Below are 17397 nucleotides of genomic sequence, written 5' to 3' on the forward strand. Positions count from 1 at the left end.
AATAAAACGAAACAAACAAAACCCACCAAAAAAAACCCACTACATCAAAACCAAAAGACTTCAACCACAAATCAATACTGAAGCTACAGATTGGACTCTTTGAAGTGAATAAGTGCATACAACCAGTATGTTTACATGTTCGTGTCTTTCCTCAAGCGTTTTTGCAAGGGGTAGATGAATTCCATCATGCTTTGCTCTAGCACCAAACAGGCTGCACTTTGCGCAGCAAGTGCATATTCTCTACTGTAAAGGAAGATTTGAAAAGCCATACGCTGGAGCGTATGTGCTGCAGAAGCTGTGTCAATGCATCGTTTAAGTCTTTGTCAACTATCCTTCAATTTATTATTGGCTTATCGCCACAGCAGGCTTCTTGATTTATTGAAAAAAGAACAATTTTATTTCATCAATATTTTTAAAGGATTATTATTTTTTTTTTTTAACATGGGACAAAAAGTAAACTTTTATTCAGCAATAATGAGAGCGAGGATAGGCTCCAGAATCACCACCCATCTGCTAATCAGGCCCAATTCCTTTTCTAAAGTGTGTGCGGAAACTTCACATCAAGAAGGAAAAGTCACCACTCTGCCTATTGCACAAAGTGAATGGTAGGTAGGTGCTTCTGTATGTTGGAAAGGGGAGAAGGTCGTTAAGGACAAGTAGGCTTCTATATTTCATTGAATGTCAAAGGCATCTTGATGCCTACCTGACATTTTCAGTTGAAACAATATCCCTTGATTCCAGATCGAGATGTTGTGTATTGTGTTTAAGTCACTGCAAATTTAGCTTGTGAGAGTAACCCGTTTTCATGTTTCAGTTGCCTCAAAAATACCATGAGTTGGGATTGTGTGGGTGATCTTATCTTGAGTTCCACCTAGTACTTCATTGTACAATTACTAAGATACTACAAAGTGATTCTATTGATCTTGTAACAGCAAATCATCTTTTTTAGGAAGGACTTGGAGAAACCTTTTCTTTCGAGATTAGACTTTCCCTGTGGTATTTCTCAGTCTTTGCAGTCCTCGTTCCTCTTTGCCTGCCTGAGGGAAGAAGCTGTTATGTGCTTGATCATTTTGAAATAGCGTATTTGGAGAAAAGTGTGCCTGACACCTCGACTTCACCACAGCCAGATGTTCTTTGTATTTTCGTATGTCATATAAAGGAATTGTGGAGTTGCCTGTTGTGCTTTCAGAACCTGCCATGTTGTGCCAGGACTATCCATCTCTTTCTTGGGGAGTAGTACCTCTCTAGAGTGCAGAAGCAGTCTTTTTCGTAGCCACAGTAGTGATTTAGTACAATGGGACACTGGAAACATGGCAGAGAAGCTTCTAAAATGAAAGAGAAATTAAGAGAACAGCTGAAAGTACAGCTGAAACCAGCAGCAAAACCAGACATGAAAGGAGGGAATGCTTACCTTTGGAGAGAGTGATGGATGTGAAGATGCTTTTTTACAGCCATAAAAAAACATTCCAGGGATATTGTCTTTATGGGTTATCAAAACCCCAGGACACAGTTCCTTCTGCTGTTTTCTTTCATGGAACCACAGCATGGTTGGGGTTGGAAGGGACCTCTGGAGATCATGTAGTCCAACCCCTTCCAAAGCAGCTCTCCCAGAGCGGGCTGCACAGAGCCACCTCCAGGCGGGTTGGGATGGCTCCAGAGAAGGAGACCCCACAGCCCCGCGGGGCAGCCTGTCCCACGGCTCCGACACCCTCACGGCAGAGAAGTTCTTCCCCGTCTTCAGGCGGAGGTTCCCGTGCTGCAGCCTGAGCCTCATGTGCAGATGCGGCCTCCCCAGGGCAGAGCAGAGGGGGAGATAACCCCCACCCTCCTCCCAGCGCACCCCAGGGTACCGCTGGCCCCTTGGCCACCAGGGCACGCCGCTGGCCCATGGGCAACTGGCTGCCCACCAGAGCTCCCAGGCCCTTCCCCGCAGAGCCGCCCCCCAGCAGGTCAGCCCCAGCCTGTGCTGGTGCGGGGGGGTGTCCCTCCCCCGGGGCAGGACCCTGCACTTGCCCTTATGGCCCTTCATGGGGTCCCTCTGCGCCCAGCGCTGCCCCTGCCCAGGTCTCGCTGCAGGGCAGCGCAGCCCCGGGGGTACCAGCCACCGGTCCCAGCTCCGCACCATCAGCAAAGCTGCTGAGGGCACACCCAGCCCCCTCCTCCCGGTCACCGGTGGGTGAGTGGAGCAGGACGGGACCCAGCACTGGCCCTGGGGAGCACGGCTGCCCCAGGCCTCCAGCTGGCCTCTGTGCCACCGAGCACACCCCCTGAGCTCCGCCGCTCAGCCCCTTCCCAGCCCACCGCGCTGTCCCTCACCCAGCCCACCCGCCCCGAGCTCACCGCTGAGGGGGCTGTGGCAGGCAGTGCCAGAAGCCGTGCTGAGGTCAAGGTAGACAACACCCACCGCTGCCCCCTCACCTACCCGGCCAGGCGTCCCACCGCAGAAGGCCATCAGGTTGGGCAGTGGCTGCCCTGGGTCAATCCATGCTGACGGCTCCCGATGACCTTCTTTTCCTCCACGTGCGTGGAGGTGAGTTCCAGGGTGAGCTGTTCCATCGCCTTTCCAGGGAGGGAGGTCAGGCTGACCAGCCTGTGGTCTCCTGGGTCCTGCTTGCCCTTCTGGAAGACTGGAGTGACGCTGGTGTTCCACAGCCCCCGGGCACCGCTCCTGCTCTCCATGACCTTTCAAAGATAATGGAGAGTGGCTTGGCAATAACATCTGCCAGCTCCCTCGGCACCCGGGGGTGCATCCCTTTGGGGCCCATGGGTTTGTGGGTGTCAGGTTTGCTCAAGTGACCTCTAACCTGATCCTCTTCGACCAGGGGAAAGCCTGCCTTCCTCCAGACTTCCCCTCTTGCCTCCAGGATCTGGGATTCCTGAGGGCCAGCCATGGCAGTAAAGACTGAAGCAAAGAAGGCATTCGGTAACTCTGCCTTCTCTGCATTACCTCTTTGTTATGTTTTCATTCATACATGGAACCATATTTGAATGAATGGTGTTCTTTTCTTTCAAGAATGGCATTCAGGAAATGAACACCAGATATGTACAAGAAAACATACAGATTTCAGAGAAAAAAGAAACCTAACCATATTCTGGTTAAACTCTTGCTCCCTCAGCAGTATGTATGTGTTTCTGTTACCATTATAAACACATGGATAAAATTACTATTCCCTCTCTGCTAGTGATTGAAAGCAGTGATAGTCATTAAATGAAATTAATAGTTTTTGCCCAGCAGCACGTATTACATAAGAATTCTTGGGTATGGATGTGAATCGGGAAAGGAGGGAAGTCCATGAGGTCAGCAATGTCAGTAGTGCCAAATAGTAAGATGCTACTGGTAGTTATTCAGAAAAGAAATGAGTAGAACAGCTTCTTCATTTTGTTTATTTTACATTTCTTTGGTTTAACATTTGCAAAGTTCTTATTTTGAAGAACTGTAGAGACTTGGAATAAAAAAATGATGAGTTATTGCAGAAGGATTTGGCAGGTTTTGTTTTACCAACAGTTGTGTGTGACTCACCGTTGTGTGGCGTTCTGTGTCTCTTTCCCTAAGTGTGATTCCAATAATGAATACATTGAGAACTTGGGTTCATTTATTAGCCAGCAATTTGTTTCTGTGTTAAATTCCCTCGTTCCTCAAAGCACAAATCAGCTCTAAGTCAGAAAAGAGACGCATAGGTGTGAATAGGAAAACTCCTGTTGGAATAAATGAAGATCTGCATTACCTATAAAAGACATAAATTAAAACCACTAAAGTTCTCTTTGTCAGGGCTTATGATATAACCGGCCAGTAGTATTTTGCCGTGATTTGTAGGTATGGCTTGGCTCTGAAAGTGCTACTTTTCAGTTCACTCCCCTGGCCTGCAATGAACATGCTAGTGGGAGATACTGTAGCATACTTTTTTGTTTTGGTTTGGGTTTTTTTCTGCAGAAAAATGAAGAGAGGAAATAATCCTCCCTCTCTAAATAAAAGGGAATAACTCTGTGTACCCACTTCTAATATAAGTAAGAAGAGAGCTGTGAGATTAAGGAGTATCTGCTCTCAAATAAAGTGCTTTATTTGAAGCTTCTTCAGAGATCAGAAGGAAATCTTGGAGCACTATTCCCTCACCCATTTCTTTACAATACGCTACTTTGTTTATGCCAGTTGATATGTTTTATATGAATTGGTTACTTTCCTTTATAAATTAAGGGAAGTCAGGATGGTTATGAAAAAGAAAACCGGAGACTTTTTCAGGAATACATTTAAAAATCAAAATAAACTTCAGAAAAAAATACATGCGAGAAATGTAATAGCTAAACTTCAGTTCCAGAAGCTATGGTTGGCACTGTAACACGAGCATATCCCTTTCTATATGTATTTTAAAAATGCTCATCTGTTGAAAGAATGAAAGAAGAAATAGGAGAATTGCATTTTCCGTTGCACGCAGCTCCTGACCTGCTCACATGTTTTCAGCGGTAGCAGCATTGCGGTAGTATTGCATTTAGGCTGCAGCTGGTTTAGCTGGTGTCATGATCTCATACTATTGATCTGATGAACGGTGATACCTTAATGAAATAACTAACGTGTAATTTATAAGGGCAAGTAGGCAGATACACAAGCTATTAATCCTGGTTTACAGCATGTACGATTTCCAGTAGTGAGGCTGTACTTACATAAGAAACGAAAAAAGGGAGAAAATCTTGGAATTGGTGTCGTACTGTGTTGATTCTTGTGAACCCTTTTAGTAGGAACAGGAGCAAGCTTTATCTTTTCTGAACCTCTGCTAATGCATGTTCAATATACAAATAATTTCATTAACATTTTCTGTAATTGCGTCTTGTCTGAATTTCTAATGGATTGAGCTTTGTAGGAAACTACTTCATTGAGATGAATGTGAAAACGAAGCACGTGAATAACTGAAATAAAAGTAGCTACGCAAAGCATTTATCTTGGCAGCTATGAAAAAATAGGAAAGTGAAAAAAATTAAATAACTTTAAAGTAGGAATATTAATTCCAGAGCCTATCCCTTAATAAAATTTTGTCTCTGAGAGAAAGTGTGTTTTCATGCCATTAGCAGTAAACTCAACCCATGTCTGAGATTAAATCTGGGAAATATTTAGCCCATAGTCATAAGAAATACTTGTATACACTTTATAAAAGGTGAAATCTAATAGCTTAACTACTCTGTACATATGATATGTATCACTGTAGTATATTAACTAGTGTAGAAACTGCTCTATACATATGAATATGTATTATTATAGTATATTAACTAGTGTAGAAGCAAAACTCACGTTATTTTGAACATCAACAAACTTAAAATATTACCCAGAACATGTCTTTGTGGAAACTGTCTTCATTAGTATATAATGATCGGTTCTAATTTTCAATAGTCTTACAGAACTACAAGTAAACAATAGAGTTATGCTTTGGTTAGACTCAATGTATCTTACTTCTGTGCATACGACACTTAGTGGAAAATGCTCCAGTGTATATCTTCTGAGTTCAGGTTCGTGTGTTGGCGCCCTGACCTGGAGTTCCCCAGCCATCCATCGTAAGGGACACAGGCTGTGTGCCTGTGGGCAGCAACCCCGGTGTGCTTGAGGGGTGCATCTTAGGAATTAGCAGGGCATCAGTCTGGAAATTAGCCATTTTAAAGGTTTAATCACTCACAGGAAGAAAAAAATGTGGGTTTTTGGACAGTATAAACGTTGGGAGGTTTAAAAGGAGGTTGCACATGTCATGTACAATAGATCGAGTTTAACCTTTTTAGCATAGGAGTGATTTTCTCAGCGTTGCTCTCTGGAGTTTCCCCCTTTCAAGTCTATTGGAATCAATTGAGATGAATTATGCCTCTGTGCTGAGCTGACAATGACTGAAAGCACAGAACTTCAGGAAACCTGGAAGGGTTTTACTTTCTAGATGTTCCATCTGAGAAAAAGATGAAGAACCTTTATCTTGAGGCAAGAGTTTTTACTTTGTTTCCAGTTCAGCTGACTGAAAAACACAGAAGTGCTTTCTGCTGTGAGTGAATTACATCCCATTCGTGGGAACATATGGATCACCATATTTTAATCTGCTATATGTAATATTATGCTTCTGAGATTTATACTGTACCTTAAAGCTCTGGAGGAAAGCAATATCTTGTTTTTTAAATTGTCTACGTAGAATGGAGAAAGCTTGGAGTTTCTTAGTATCTGATGCTATAAAGGTTGCTAAGACTTTTGGTTGGATGGCTTATAAGATTAATAAAATATGCATGTTCCTAAGCTTTTTATCTCTATTTCACTAATTCAAATACAGTTGAGTTTTAGGGCTGGTATGTAGCAACTAAAAATTTTTCACAGTCTGATAGACATTGGTTTGTTTCAGGCCATTTGCTTGCAGGCAAACTAAACCATTACAAACAGCCCTAAATTGCACTCCCTTGCGCACAAGCGAGTACGCCAGGAGAACTGGGAGAAGGTGTGGTGGCAGCTTATACTGATAAGAGGGAGATCAAAATTAGCCACATGGGGTAGTGGTGATAGCTAGTACATTCTGAGTTCTGTTGCTTTAAAAATCTGCCTACAAAGCTTGGTGAAGTGCATAATTTTGCATTTGAGGTGATGCAGAAACACTCTTTGGCACACCCTGTGGCCTAGGCTCCAAAATCATCCAGACTGGGGGGTGTACTGGTAAGCACAATGTAGATTACAATGTGTGTTCAGACAATCTATTGAAAAATTATGCTAGCACAAAACGTGTCATCAGTGAGGGTTTAATACATAGGTGCAGGAAGGATTTTGTCACTGGGTGATGCTTGAGAGTCGGAGGCTCCCCTAAGCACCTTCCTTCGAACAGGTTCAGTGCTCCTCCGAAGCTCAGATGGTCCTTGTCCTGTCTGCCCAAGGGGCTTGCCTGCAGGCGCGCTCGGAGCATGCCCACCAGGCTTGCAAAGGTGACTGCTGCTTCTGGGTGGGAGGATGGTAGTAGAGGAGGTAGACAAAGCAGGACAGTAAACTCATGCAAGATATAGGAAGCCACAGTTTTGCTCCTTTCTGTCTGTGACTGAAGGAACCAAGCCCATTTTGCCTGCTTCCCCTTGCTCCCACGTGACTGACACGGGTGTGAATTTTTTTGGGGTGATGAGTCTGCTTACACCACTGCTTAACAATGGCATCCCTAAGCTTCTCAGATGTGGCTCTAAACACTTGTTTGCCTGGTGTGGTTTTACATGGATGTTTCCAACATGGACATATGGACTTCAGGTGGATCTTCGTGCTCCACTTACTGCCTTTTTTCTCAGCGTGCTGGATCCATAATTGGGATGATTTGTGGTCAGGTTCCTCGAGTACACTAACAACATGCATCAGTGCTAAATACATTTCTAGATGAAGATTCTGTGATGATCGAACCCTCAGCTGTGAAATAGATGCATGTTTCCCATATATATGAGCTGGCACATAAATAACATGTCCAGGTACTTCGAAGTAATTAGTCATACAAACGTGAAGTCATATGCATTTGGAAAAATATAGTTCTGCGGTGTCCTTTCACATCATGTATGCTATCAGTGATTTGTTCTACATTTATTTTGAAGAATTTTTCTCTGAGATATGCGTTGTTTGGCATAAAAAGACCAGAAGATCAAACAAGGTCAAAGATTTTCTGAATCTGATATTTATTTCTTTTTAACAGGTGATTTGTATATTGGAGGAGTGGCCAAAGAAATGTATAAGTCCTTGCCAAAACTGGTGCACGCAAAAGAGGGGTTCCAAGGCTGTCTCGCATCAGTTGACTTGAATGGACGGCTCCCTGATCTGATCTCAGATGCTCTCTTCTGCAACGGGCAGATAGAAAGAGGATGTGAAGGTATTATATATGCTGATTTGTTTGGTTTTTTTTTTTGTTGTTGTTGTTTGTTTGTTTTTAAATATCACAGTGAAAGTATTGTGAGAATCCTGCAGTTTTGTTGATACGTGCACTCCATACACAGAGAAATTGTATTTTGCCTGCTTCTAATTGATCTCGTTTGACCCTCTCTTACATAAAGACTGCATTTTCTCAGTATTACGGAGACAGCTGTGTGCCAGCCCTACAGCACAGACTGATCTGAGAACACCAGTTAACTTCCTAAAAGTTTAACATAGGTTCCATCCTTCTCCAGCGGCAAGATATTTTCCATGTGTTTTATTTACTTCTGCTGTATTTTAATTAATGATAGGAACAATAACAATTAGCTTCAGTGAAGTCGTTTATATCTTCGTAACACCTAGGCATTAGCTAATGCTAAGGCATGAGCTAATTAATTCCACTTTTAAAGTGGACATTTTGGGTTGATTAATTCAAGGCTAATTTGTGAAACTGCTTAAGATCAATCTTTTGTCTTCTCTATTTTTGTTCACCCCTGAGATTTGTATTGTTGTGAGCCTTCCTATCTGAAATCAGTAACAGCCAAATATGGTTTATCTCACATTTTTACGTCTTTATTGACTCATAATGAATATCACGGAATTTAAGTGAGGACAGAATTAGAAGAGGTATATTTGTAATTCAGGGGTGTCAATCTCTAGCTATTTTTCCAGCTGGCATTTAATCCCACGTTATTTTTACTATGATTTATGCAATAATTTAAATCAATTCTCTGTCCTTGAATATGTATTTTATTCACATAATTCTGAATTTTGTGTCTGTTTAATTTTATGCATTCTCCCCTCTCTCAAGTGCCATCCTCCTCTGGACAGAAAAATGTGTAAATGACACTGTAGAATTTCAAGTTGGAGTCTTGATGATTTTGATATCAAGTTTAAGTTTGCAAATAGACATTGTAAAAAATCCAAGCAGAGCTGGGGGTTTTCCTCAAGGAGAGAAAGCTTTCTGGTGGATAAATTCTCTCTCCTGTTCTGTTGTGCCTACAGAATGTCTGTACAGTTAGAACTTTTTTGTTCTTTACCTGTTACCTTTAGTTAACAGCATGAAATCTGTTGATAGCACATAGGAATATGTAGAATTCACAACTTATTTTTTCTGTAGCTTTCATGTCTGTTGATTTCTATCAGGAATGAAAAAATATGTATAAATTAGTTTGTCATTGAGTTTAGAAAATTAGATTCTGCTTTCTGAATGGCGTTAGCAAGTTCCCTGCCTGCACCAGCTCTTCAGAGTCAAAATACGCCTGAATTCCATTATGCATTTCATAGCTTCTTTTGAAATTATGTAATTTTCTAAATGAATTTTATGTGCTTCAAAGAAATATTGCTACAGGCCTAGAGCACCAGTTCACCTTTTAAACCAGTGGCAGAACTCAGCTATCAGTGAATTTAATAAAGCTACCAACAATTTAATGAAGGCCATACAAATATCATCCCTTTTGGTGCCAAGTTAGCTTTTTGCAACACCAAAACCATCTGACACAAACCAAATGGTCAGACCAGATGCGCTGCCTGGGTCCCAGCGAACAGCCCGTCAAAAGAAAATAACAGCATGGAAGGAAATACAGCCTACCAACCTTCCAGGTTAACTCTCTCCTTCCACTGATTTATTTTTTTCCACTGGTTTACTTCAAGTTTTCCTGTCTGACCCACCTGTCAGTCTCCTGGCTGCATCCCATGGGTTAGATGTACAGCAAAATGTTCTGCCGCCTAAAATGTGAAGTCACTTGTGGATTTCACCGCCTCCTAGAACCGCTTCCATGCCTCACGCGTGCCCGCAGCGCTGCTGCTGTGCCCCAGCAGGACTGCCTCCATCCCTGCAGTTTGGCGTCTGCCTGATGCTGCCGTGGGATGCATGAGCTCTGGCTGTCCCCTCAGATGTCATGTCCAAATTGCTCAGGACACAGCAGCAGAAATAATTTCCAAGCAGCGTTAGTCCCCACTGCTTTCGAACCAAACGTCACGTGCTGCACTGGTGGGTATATGGCCTTTGTTAATCCATCCACCCGCTGCAAAATCTTGCCTGGGAAGGGAGGCACTTGGATTTGATGTTCTCCAGACTCTCATGACATTGAATTTCCCACCTTTCTGGTATTAAAGAAACCCCACCAAACCTGGGATGAGAGCACTTTTCCTCTCTTTTGTAAAACTGTGAAGCCATAATGTACTACTAACTAATTCCATCTGTTAGGATTTTGGTCATAAAATATTGATACTTCTCAATAACTTTACTGTCCCAAGTGCATATTAAAAATGCTTTCTTTGAAACACTTTTTGCAAACCCACACGTGGGATTGCTACGGCAACTGGTAAGGCTTGTGTTTCGAAGTTGCAGCCCCAGGCAGATAGATAATCTCTGTTCCCTATCATTGAGCATTGAATATAATTTGCACTTGGCTGAATCCACCTTGTTGACAAATTTTCAATGGCTAGAGCAAAGAGAAGCAAACAGCTAGAAAGAAAAATATGGTAACTAGCTCTTCATATTGCAAAGAGCAAACCTCAGAGCCAGGTTGCAAGTGTCAGCTCTGGTTTTACGAGTCAAATCCACTGTACTTTACATGCTTTAAATAAAGCAGAATTGTAGAAATTCAATGGAAATTCTCTATAAATATAGAAATGACAGAAACATCGTTTTTACACATTTAAGAGGAAAGTGCACTACGTGCCTGCATGTGCATATATAATATAATTTGTGTATCAAATGAACTACCTGAAGTTTTCAAAGTATTAACATACATGAAGATTCTTGGTGGTGAGATATGGATTTTTTTTTTTTACAGTATGGAGTAAAACATTGTACATGCTACTTAATAATGCATTATGCCTAATATATAGCATGTAAGCCCTCACATAATACAAATGTAAAAGAGAGACCAAATCCAGTCAATTAAAAAGTCTGCAGTGAAGATTGAATAAATTAGAATATTTAAATTGGATGTGAATCAAAAGGTCAGTGCTTGAGAAGAGTGTATTTTTACTAAATAGCTTCGTTCTGTAATATATATAGGAAAATATGAACCTGTTAAGGTAGATAGTATAGTATTTACTGACATTAAGCAGTCCTTAAGTGTTCTTAATGGAAGTAAGTAGACTTTTTTTTTTTTTAAGAAATTCTTACATGTAAGCTAGTCTTTATGTCAACTTTTGAATAATGACTACTATAGATAAGCTAAAAGTGCTAAGAATCGATTTCATAAAAAGCAAAATACCTTGCTTTTTAACCAGATTGTATCTGTATTTTTTCCAAATACGTGTGTTTCAACAGGCACTTTTCAATGTGCCTGCAGGGTCCTGCAGTTTATGTACTTTTAAGTCCTTGTGACTTTTGCTCTACTTTTGCAAAGATGAGGAAATTTAACATTGCATAACTGAAGTGTAAATAAATGCATGAATATATAACATTTAAACACCTACAGATATTTTCACTTCATCTTTGTAAAGTTTCCGAGTAGCAGAGTCTGGTGAGAAAAAAATGTGTCTTGTCTTGTCAGCTGCGGGATTCTGTCATTATAAACCCCAGCTGAAGAAAGGGTGATGTAATGCACAAATGTTTAAACTTCTGGGCTCAAACCTCCAAAGACAAGGAAATCACTAATACCCAAAAGTTTTAATTTCTGGGCTCAAAACTCCAAAGAAAAGGAAATCACTATCCTAAGTCTGCCTACTGCAGTAAATCAGTTATAGGTGGCATGATTATTATTACTATTGGTGGATATAATAATAATAATGATGATAATAATTATGATTTTGTAATAATAATAAAAAACCAATAATAATGATGATGATGATGATGTAGTGAAAGATAAAATAGATTATTATAAAGCCAATAGAACAGTTAATAATTTTGCCAAAATATGGGTGCAATGTGCACTGCCCTCATTCCTAATTGCAGTGGTGACCATTGAGGCTCTTGTTCAGAGGTGTGCTCCAGCACTGCTTCATTTAAAGCAAGAGGCCGTTGAACTGACTTAAATCATACTGATATGCATTTTTCTAGAATACTGGCAAATCACAAGTAAATCCGACCCTGAGATCTCTGAAGGAGCTGTAATGTGAAAGCAGGGTTAAGTGGTTTTCTCTCTACAGGATGATTTAGGATATTTATATCATCTTTGGACCAGTTTTGCTCTGCCATCAATGACTAGCAGTGGGAGTTTCAAATGGATATTGATGTGTCTTCTCTAAAACAATTTAGGACAATTTTATAGTCTCAGAACCAAATTTTTCCTTGTAGTGTCAAGAGTTGGTGAGAAATGTGTGTGAGCTCATAGTAATCTGTAGTTCACGGTCTGTATTTCAGCCTTCATTCACCAGCCACGAAGAAAGGGCGAGGAAAAAGAAGGACCACAGAGGATGACAGTGCTAATTATTCTTGAATTCAGTATATCTGAACATGACAAATGGCTAGTCAGGATTCAGCCATGCATTTACTCTGCTAATGCATTCATATCTATCCAAGGGAAAAAAAAAAAACCACCAAAAACTTTTAATTTTCCTTCATTACATGTCATCAGCTTAATTAACCATTATATTTGTAGTAAAATACTGGCAAATTACTGCTTTCTTATTTTGGCTTGCCTGAAGATTTATGGCTATTAGCATTAATTTGTTTGCATTATATGGCATTTCTTTCTCTCTTTAACAGCAGCATGCACTTTACTCTGAATGGTTTTTTTCTGTGTTTGCTGCCATTTCAATATTGCTTACTAACATTTAATATATTTTGCTTTTTTATTTTGCTGACAAAGTTGCATTGATGAAAGCTGATTTGCAAGGTAGATAGCCCTGTGTGTATTAAACAAGACTGAAACCCCCAATGCACAGTTGGATTTCTGCAATAAATGCTCTGTACATTTCAGAATGAAAGTGTGTTATTTTGTTTCAGATTTTGTCTTTCACACCTCTAAAACAATGGGCTACACCAACCCTCATTTTCCAGCATAGCTTGCATAAAGGCTTTCAGTCTTGAATATGTTTGTATATTGATTGCTTTAGTGCTTTGATCATTCCTTTTCAAATTTTGTTATATTTCAGTAGTCTAGTTATGATTCTCTAGCAATAGAGTAGCTTTGTTTTTCATGCGTATGTCACATTTTGGCATGCCAGTTCATTAGTAGTCTGATTTTCTGCATTTTCCCTTAAAAAAGGAACCTGCATGGGATCCCTGAAGCATGTGAATCAGTACTTGCCAACATTCATGCCAAAGAATCCCAAACTCCTCTTAATTTCAGACCTAAATAATTTAAAATAATTTGTGGGATTAAAAGCATTCTATAGTGTAGCTTCATTTTTTTTAAATTTTATTTTTGTTTTTATTTCATTTTCCGATTTTTACTTACATCTCCCAGAGCTTTGTTTTCTGTGGCATCTGGCTTTGCTGTTTGAAATGTATTTACAGGAAAAAAAGTTTTTAGAAAACATTTAGCCAGTCAATGGTCTGACATGAGATTAACAAATAACTTGCAACAAATGTAACATTCCCCTTGCAGCTGGAATAACTCTGCTTCACTTTGTGCATTCTTACATGTTCGATATATCAACCTTAAAACTAAAGCACTGCCCCCCCCCCTTTTAATATTACGTGCCACTGCAAAATCAGCAAGTTTATGTGCCTTTCACGTGGTAACTCTTTGCTCATTTGATTTGAGATGTTGGCAACTAGTTAATGTGCTCCAGTGAGAAATGCCTTTCTTTGGAAGCCAAAGTGCAAGTCCTTTTTTTGTGTATTCTCATCAGGCCCCAGCACCACGTGCCAGGAGGATTCATGTGCGAACCAGGGAGTGTGTTTGCAGCAGTGGGATGGATTCAGTTGTGACTGCAGCATGACATCCTTTAGTGGACCATTATGCAATGACCGTAAGTACGCTAAAAACTGCTGATGTGAACGCTCGAGAGCTTTAAGGCAATATTTGAAGCAAGTGTCTGAAGCTTTATATTATTTTACTATTAGGTATTTAAATGAACTGGCAAACCCTACGAAAATCTGTAAGGCTTGTGGGAAGAACATAGCTAAAATATACAGTATGAATTTTGGACAATGTGCAGTATCAAACACTGGCAGAATTACGCTTGATTGCATGCCTAATATACTGATGGTTACCTGTTTGAAATAATCCCTTTCCTGATTGAAAAAGCCTTTTACATTTTATTATCTTAAGCTATATTGTAATTTTGTAGCATTATATCATGAGGGCTATAATTACTGTGAAACAGTTGACAAGGCTCATTATCTCCCTTTGTAGATTTCTTTAGGTGACACACTAAGCATGCCAATAATAAAAGCATGCCGAGTATTTTAGTTCTTTTAAATTTCATCTGAATAAAACTATGTAACATACACCAACCATCTGGCCTTTCAGGAAAAGCATAAATGTGTCAAAAATAAGGGGCCTGATTCACCAGTGTCATAATCTAGTTTTATTCCAATCTAGCCTTATTGATCTAAATAGAATTATGCAAAGTGGAAGTGGAATAGTAATTCAAGAGCCATAACGATCCACGGTAACTGATTCAAGTGAGCTACTGAGTTGTCTTTTTCACTTGTCACATTTGAAATATCCAAATGTTGCACATTTTTATATCCATGCAAAGAAGGAATTTCTTCAAGGCTAAGTGTTTTTATTTCTATTTGTTGTATACATTTATCTGAATGAATGACATGGTTAAAAAACCCTGGTATAACTGTGTAGTCAAGCATTTTTTATGTGTATGTCTTGTTCTCCACTCTACAGCAAGGTGGTTCTTCTTGGACAAACCCTAAAATAACAGTATAATTACAACTTTAAAAGCTTTTGGCTCAAATTATATCTAGCACCAGGTTAGAAAAATAATTACATGTAAAAGCTACCTTCATTATTCTCATGAAAGTACCACTTTTCTACTGTTGACCATGTTTGAAAACCATGGAAAGGACTCATCTCAGTCCTTTTCTCTGCAGTTGCTGCATGGTAGAACCAAAATATGGTATCAAACAACTTTCCCTAATTTGAGCAAAAGTTGAGGTTTATTTTATGTATATGAGTTTGCCCTTCCCAGCAACGTGAGTGATTAGTCATGCTGCTACACATGTATTTTTTAAAGATTTCAGTCCCCTGTCTGCTACAGGAGAAAATTGTTTCTATTTTACCTTTAAGTTGTTATTTTTGTTCTTTGGCGATCTTTGAGTTCACCCAAAAGTAACTAAAAAACTGAAGAAGTCATATATTCCACACTTAGCAAAGGAAAAACTCTGTTTATAAATTTGCCTTAGTAGTGGCTGATGTCTGGGCCTGCAATATTCTCTGATTTATTTCTTCAAGTGACAGCTATTGCATAAATTTGGTGAACTGATGAACTTCGGTAAGATATTTACCACTGTGAAGGCTCATTTGTATGATAACTTTATGGACTACACTGCACACAATCAGATAATTCTCAATATAGTATTTCTGATGATGGTAGAGGAGTACCTTTAGTACATGGCTGCCAAAAATACTTACTTTTTTTCCCCAGATAAATCCTTTTTTTTTTTTTTTTTCTTGTAATGTCCTTCTATCACAAACATGAAATATAGATTTATCCTGGATATGGGTGTTTTGTAATAGAATGCAGAGTCTGGTAAATATAACAAGTTTGGTTTCTGCTTTATCTTGGCTCCTCAGATTAGCTCAGATACCAAACATCCGAAAATCAAATCTAATGAGAGATATTTTTCATAATGGTATATGTGAGGGAAAGGGGGAGAAATTATGTTGTAATCTCGGTCTCATCTATACGCTCCTGGACTGCTCTCTGCTGTGTTTGGGAAGAGCACAGTAAGGGGAATGACAAAATGTTACTATGGGTTTTAGTAACTTGCCACAGGCTAAACTGCAGTACTGCAGTAAGGCAGATTCCTTTCACGTGAAGAAGGATTATCTCAGCGACAGGTCTGGAATAGCACCTGCTTGTAGCTGGAAAAGCCATCCCCTTTGGAAGGATGTGTGCATCCCAAGCAGTGCGTGCAGTGCGTTCCCTGCAGATTGCACAGAGCAGCGCTGGCTGGCAGGCGCCGAACTCTGACCTGGCGTTACTACACAGGCGGGCTGCTGGCTTCCTCTGCGTTCATGTGAAATGGGGTATTTAGGGCATCCAAGTCTCGCAGGGCAGAGATTTTTTTGTTACCAACCCCCAAAACCGACCACTTAAAAATAAGTGTCGTGGACAAAAGAAAAACGGTTAAAAGGACCTGGTTTGTGGAGGCTTGTATCCCTCCTGCACTGGATGTCCGTGCTCAGGTGCTGGCGGTGGGGGCTGTGGGGTGGCCTCAGAGTGGAGAGCTTCGACTGCCCCAGGCAGGGCCAGCTCCACCAGAGCCACCACAGGGCACAGCTGAGTCCCTCAGCCAAGCTGGTGGCACCTCTATGAAAGCACGTTTAGCAAGTATGTCGTGCGTACCAAAATGCACGATGAGATGAAGGAAGAGGGAAGAAAAAGAGTGAGGAACAGCAGAGGGAACCCCAAGGGCAGGGCAGGGGGAGCTAGGCGAGCAGCTGGGTAGGAGCTTGGCCCTCAGCCAGGATCAACCCACCACACCTCCCTGGTACTTTGTTCCACCAGTTCTTAGTAATCATATTTGAGCAGTAACTTCATTGTGCCAAAATGGCTGAGGTGAGAGGGGACCTGTGGAGATTGTCTAGTCCCAACCCCTCTGCTCAGAGCAGATTCAGCTAGTGCTAGTTGTCCAGGGCTGTGCCCAGTTGGATTTTTAATATGTCCAAGGATGGAGACTCTGCAGCTTCTCTGGGCAACCTGTGCCAGTGCTCAGTCACCCTCACAGTACAAACATTTTCCTTCTATTTATACGAGGTTTTGTGCCTATTGCCTCTTGTCCTGTCACTGGGCACCACTGAGAAGAAGCTACCTCCTGTACTCCCACCCATCAGGTGTTTTAAAACACTGATAGGTTCCCCCCTGAGCCTTCTCTTCTCCAGGCTAAAGAGTCTCTCTCTGCTCTTTCAGTCTCTCTTCACATGAGAGATGCTTCAAGCCCTTCATCATCCTTGTGGCCCTTTGCTGGGTAAGTTAGTGTTGCTCCTGCACTGGGAGCCCAGCACAAGGAGCCAGTGCCCCAGGTGCATCTCAGCTGTGCTGGGTAGAGGGGAAGCATCACGTCTCTCAACCTTTCTCCACCATTTCCTCCTCCTAAGAGGCTATGTGCCGCCTTTGCTGCAGGAGCACGTTGCTGGCTCACGTGCAGCTTGGTGTCTACCAGGACACCCAGATCCTTTTCAGTAAAGCTGCTTTCCAGCTGGTCAGGCCCCAGCCTGTCCTGGTGCATGGGATTATTCCTCCTCAGGTGCAGGATTTGGCATTTTCATTTGTTTTACAAGGTTCTTTTCAGCCCACTTCTCCAGCTTGTCAGCATCCCTCTGAATGGCAGCACACACATCTGGTCTGTCAATCACTCCACCCAGTTTTGTATCATCCACAATTTGCATAAAGGTGCACAAATTACCTTGCTGCATTTGAGCTGATAC

At 41.1% G+C, this 17397-nt stretch overlaps 1 protein-coding gene across 20 annotated transcripts in view; it reads left to right on the forward strand.

Annotated features, from left to right (window-relative positions):
* NRXN1 (neurexin 1) overlaps positions 1-17397 on the forward strand; it is a 730473-nt gene that overhangs the window by 359307 nt on the left and 353769 nt on the right. For all 20 annotated transcript variants that reach the window (XM_056356934.1, XM_056356933.1, XM_056356941.1 and 17 more), the window contains 2 exons: positions 7665-7838; positions 13637-13756. In XM_056356934.1, coding sequence (XP_056212909.1) covers positions 7665-7838; positions 13637-13756 — 294 coding nt within the window. The remainder of the gene's footprint in view (positions 1-7664; positions 7839-13636; positions 13757-17397) is intronic.

This window comes from Falco biarmicus, chromosome 12 (assembly GCF_023638135.1).
Source record: "Falco biarmicus isolate bFalBia1 chromosome 12, bFalBia1.pri, whole genome shotgun sequence".
NCBI classification, from domain to species: Eukaryota; Metazoa; Chordata; class Aves; order Falconiformes; family Falconidae; genus Falco; species Falco biarmicus.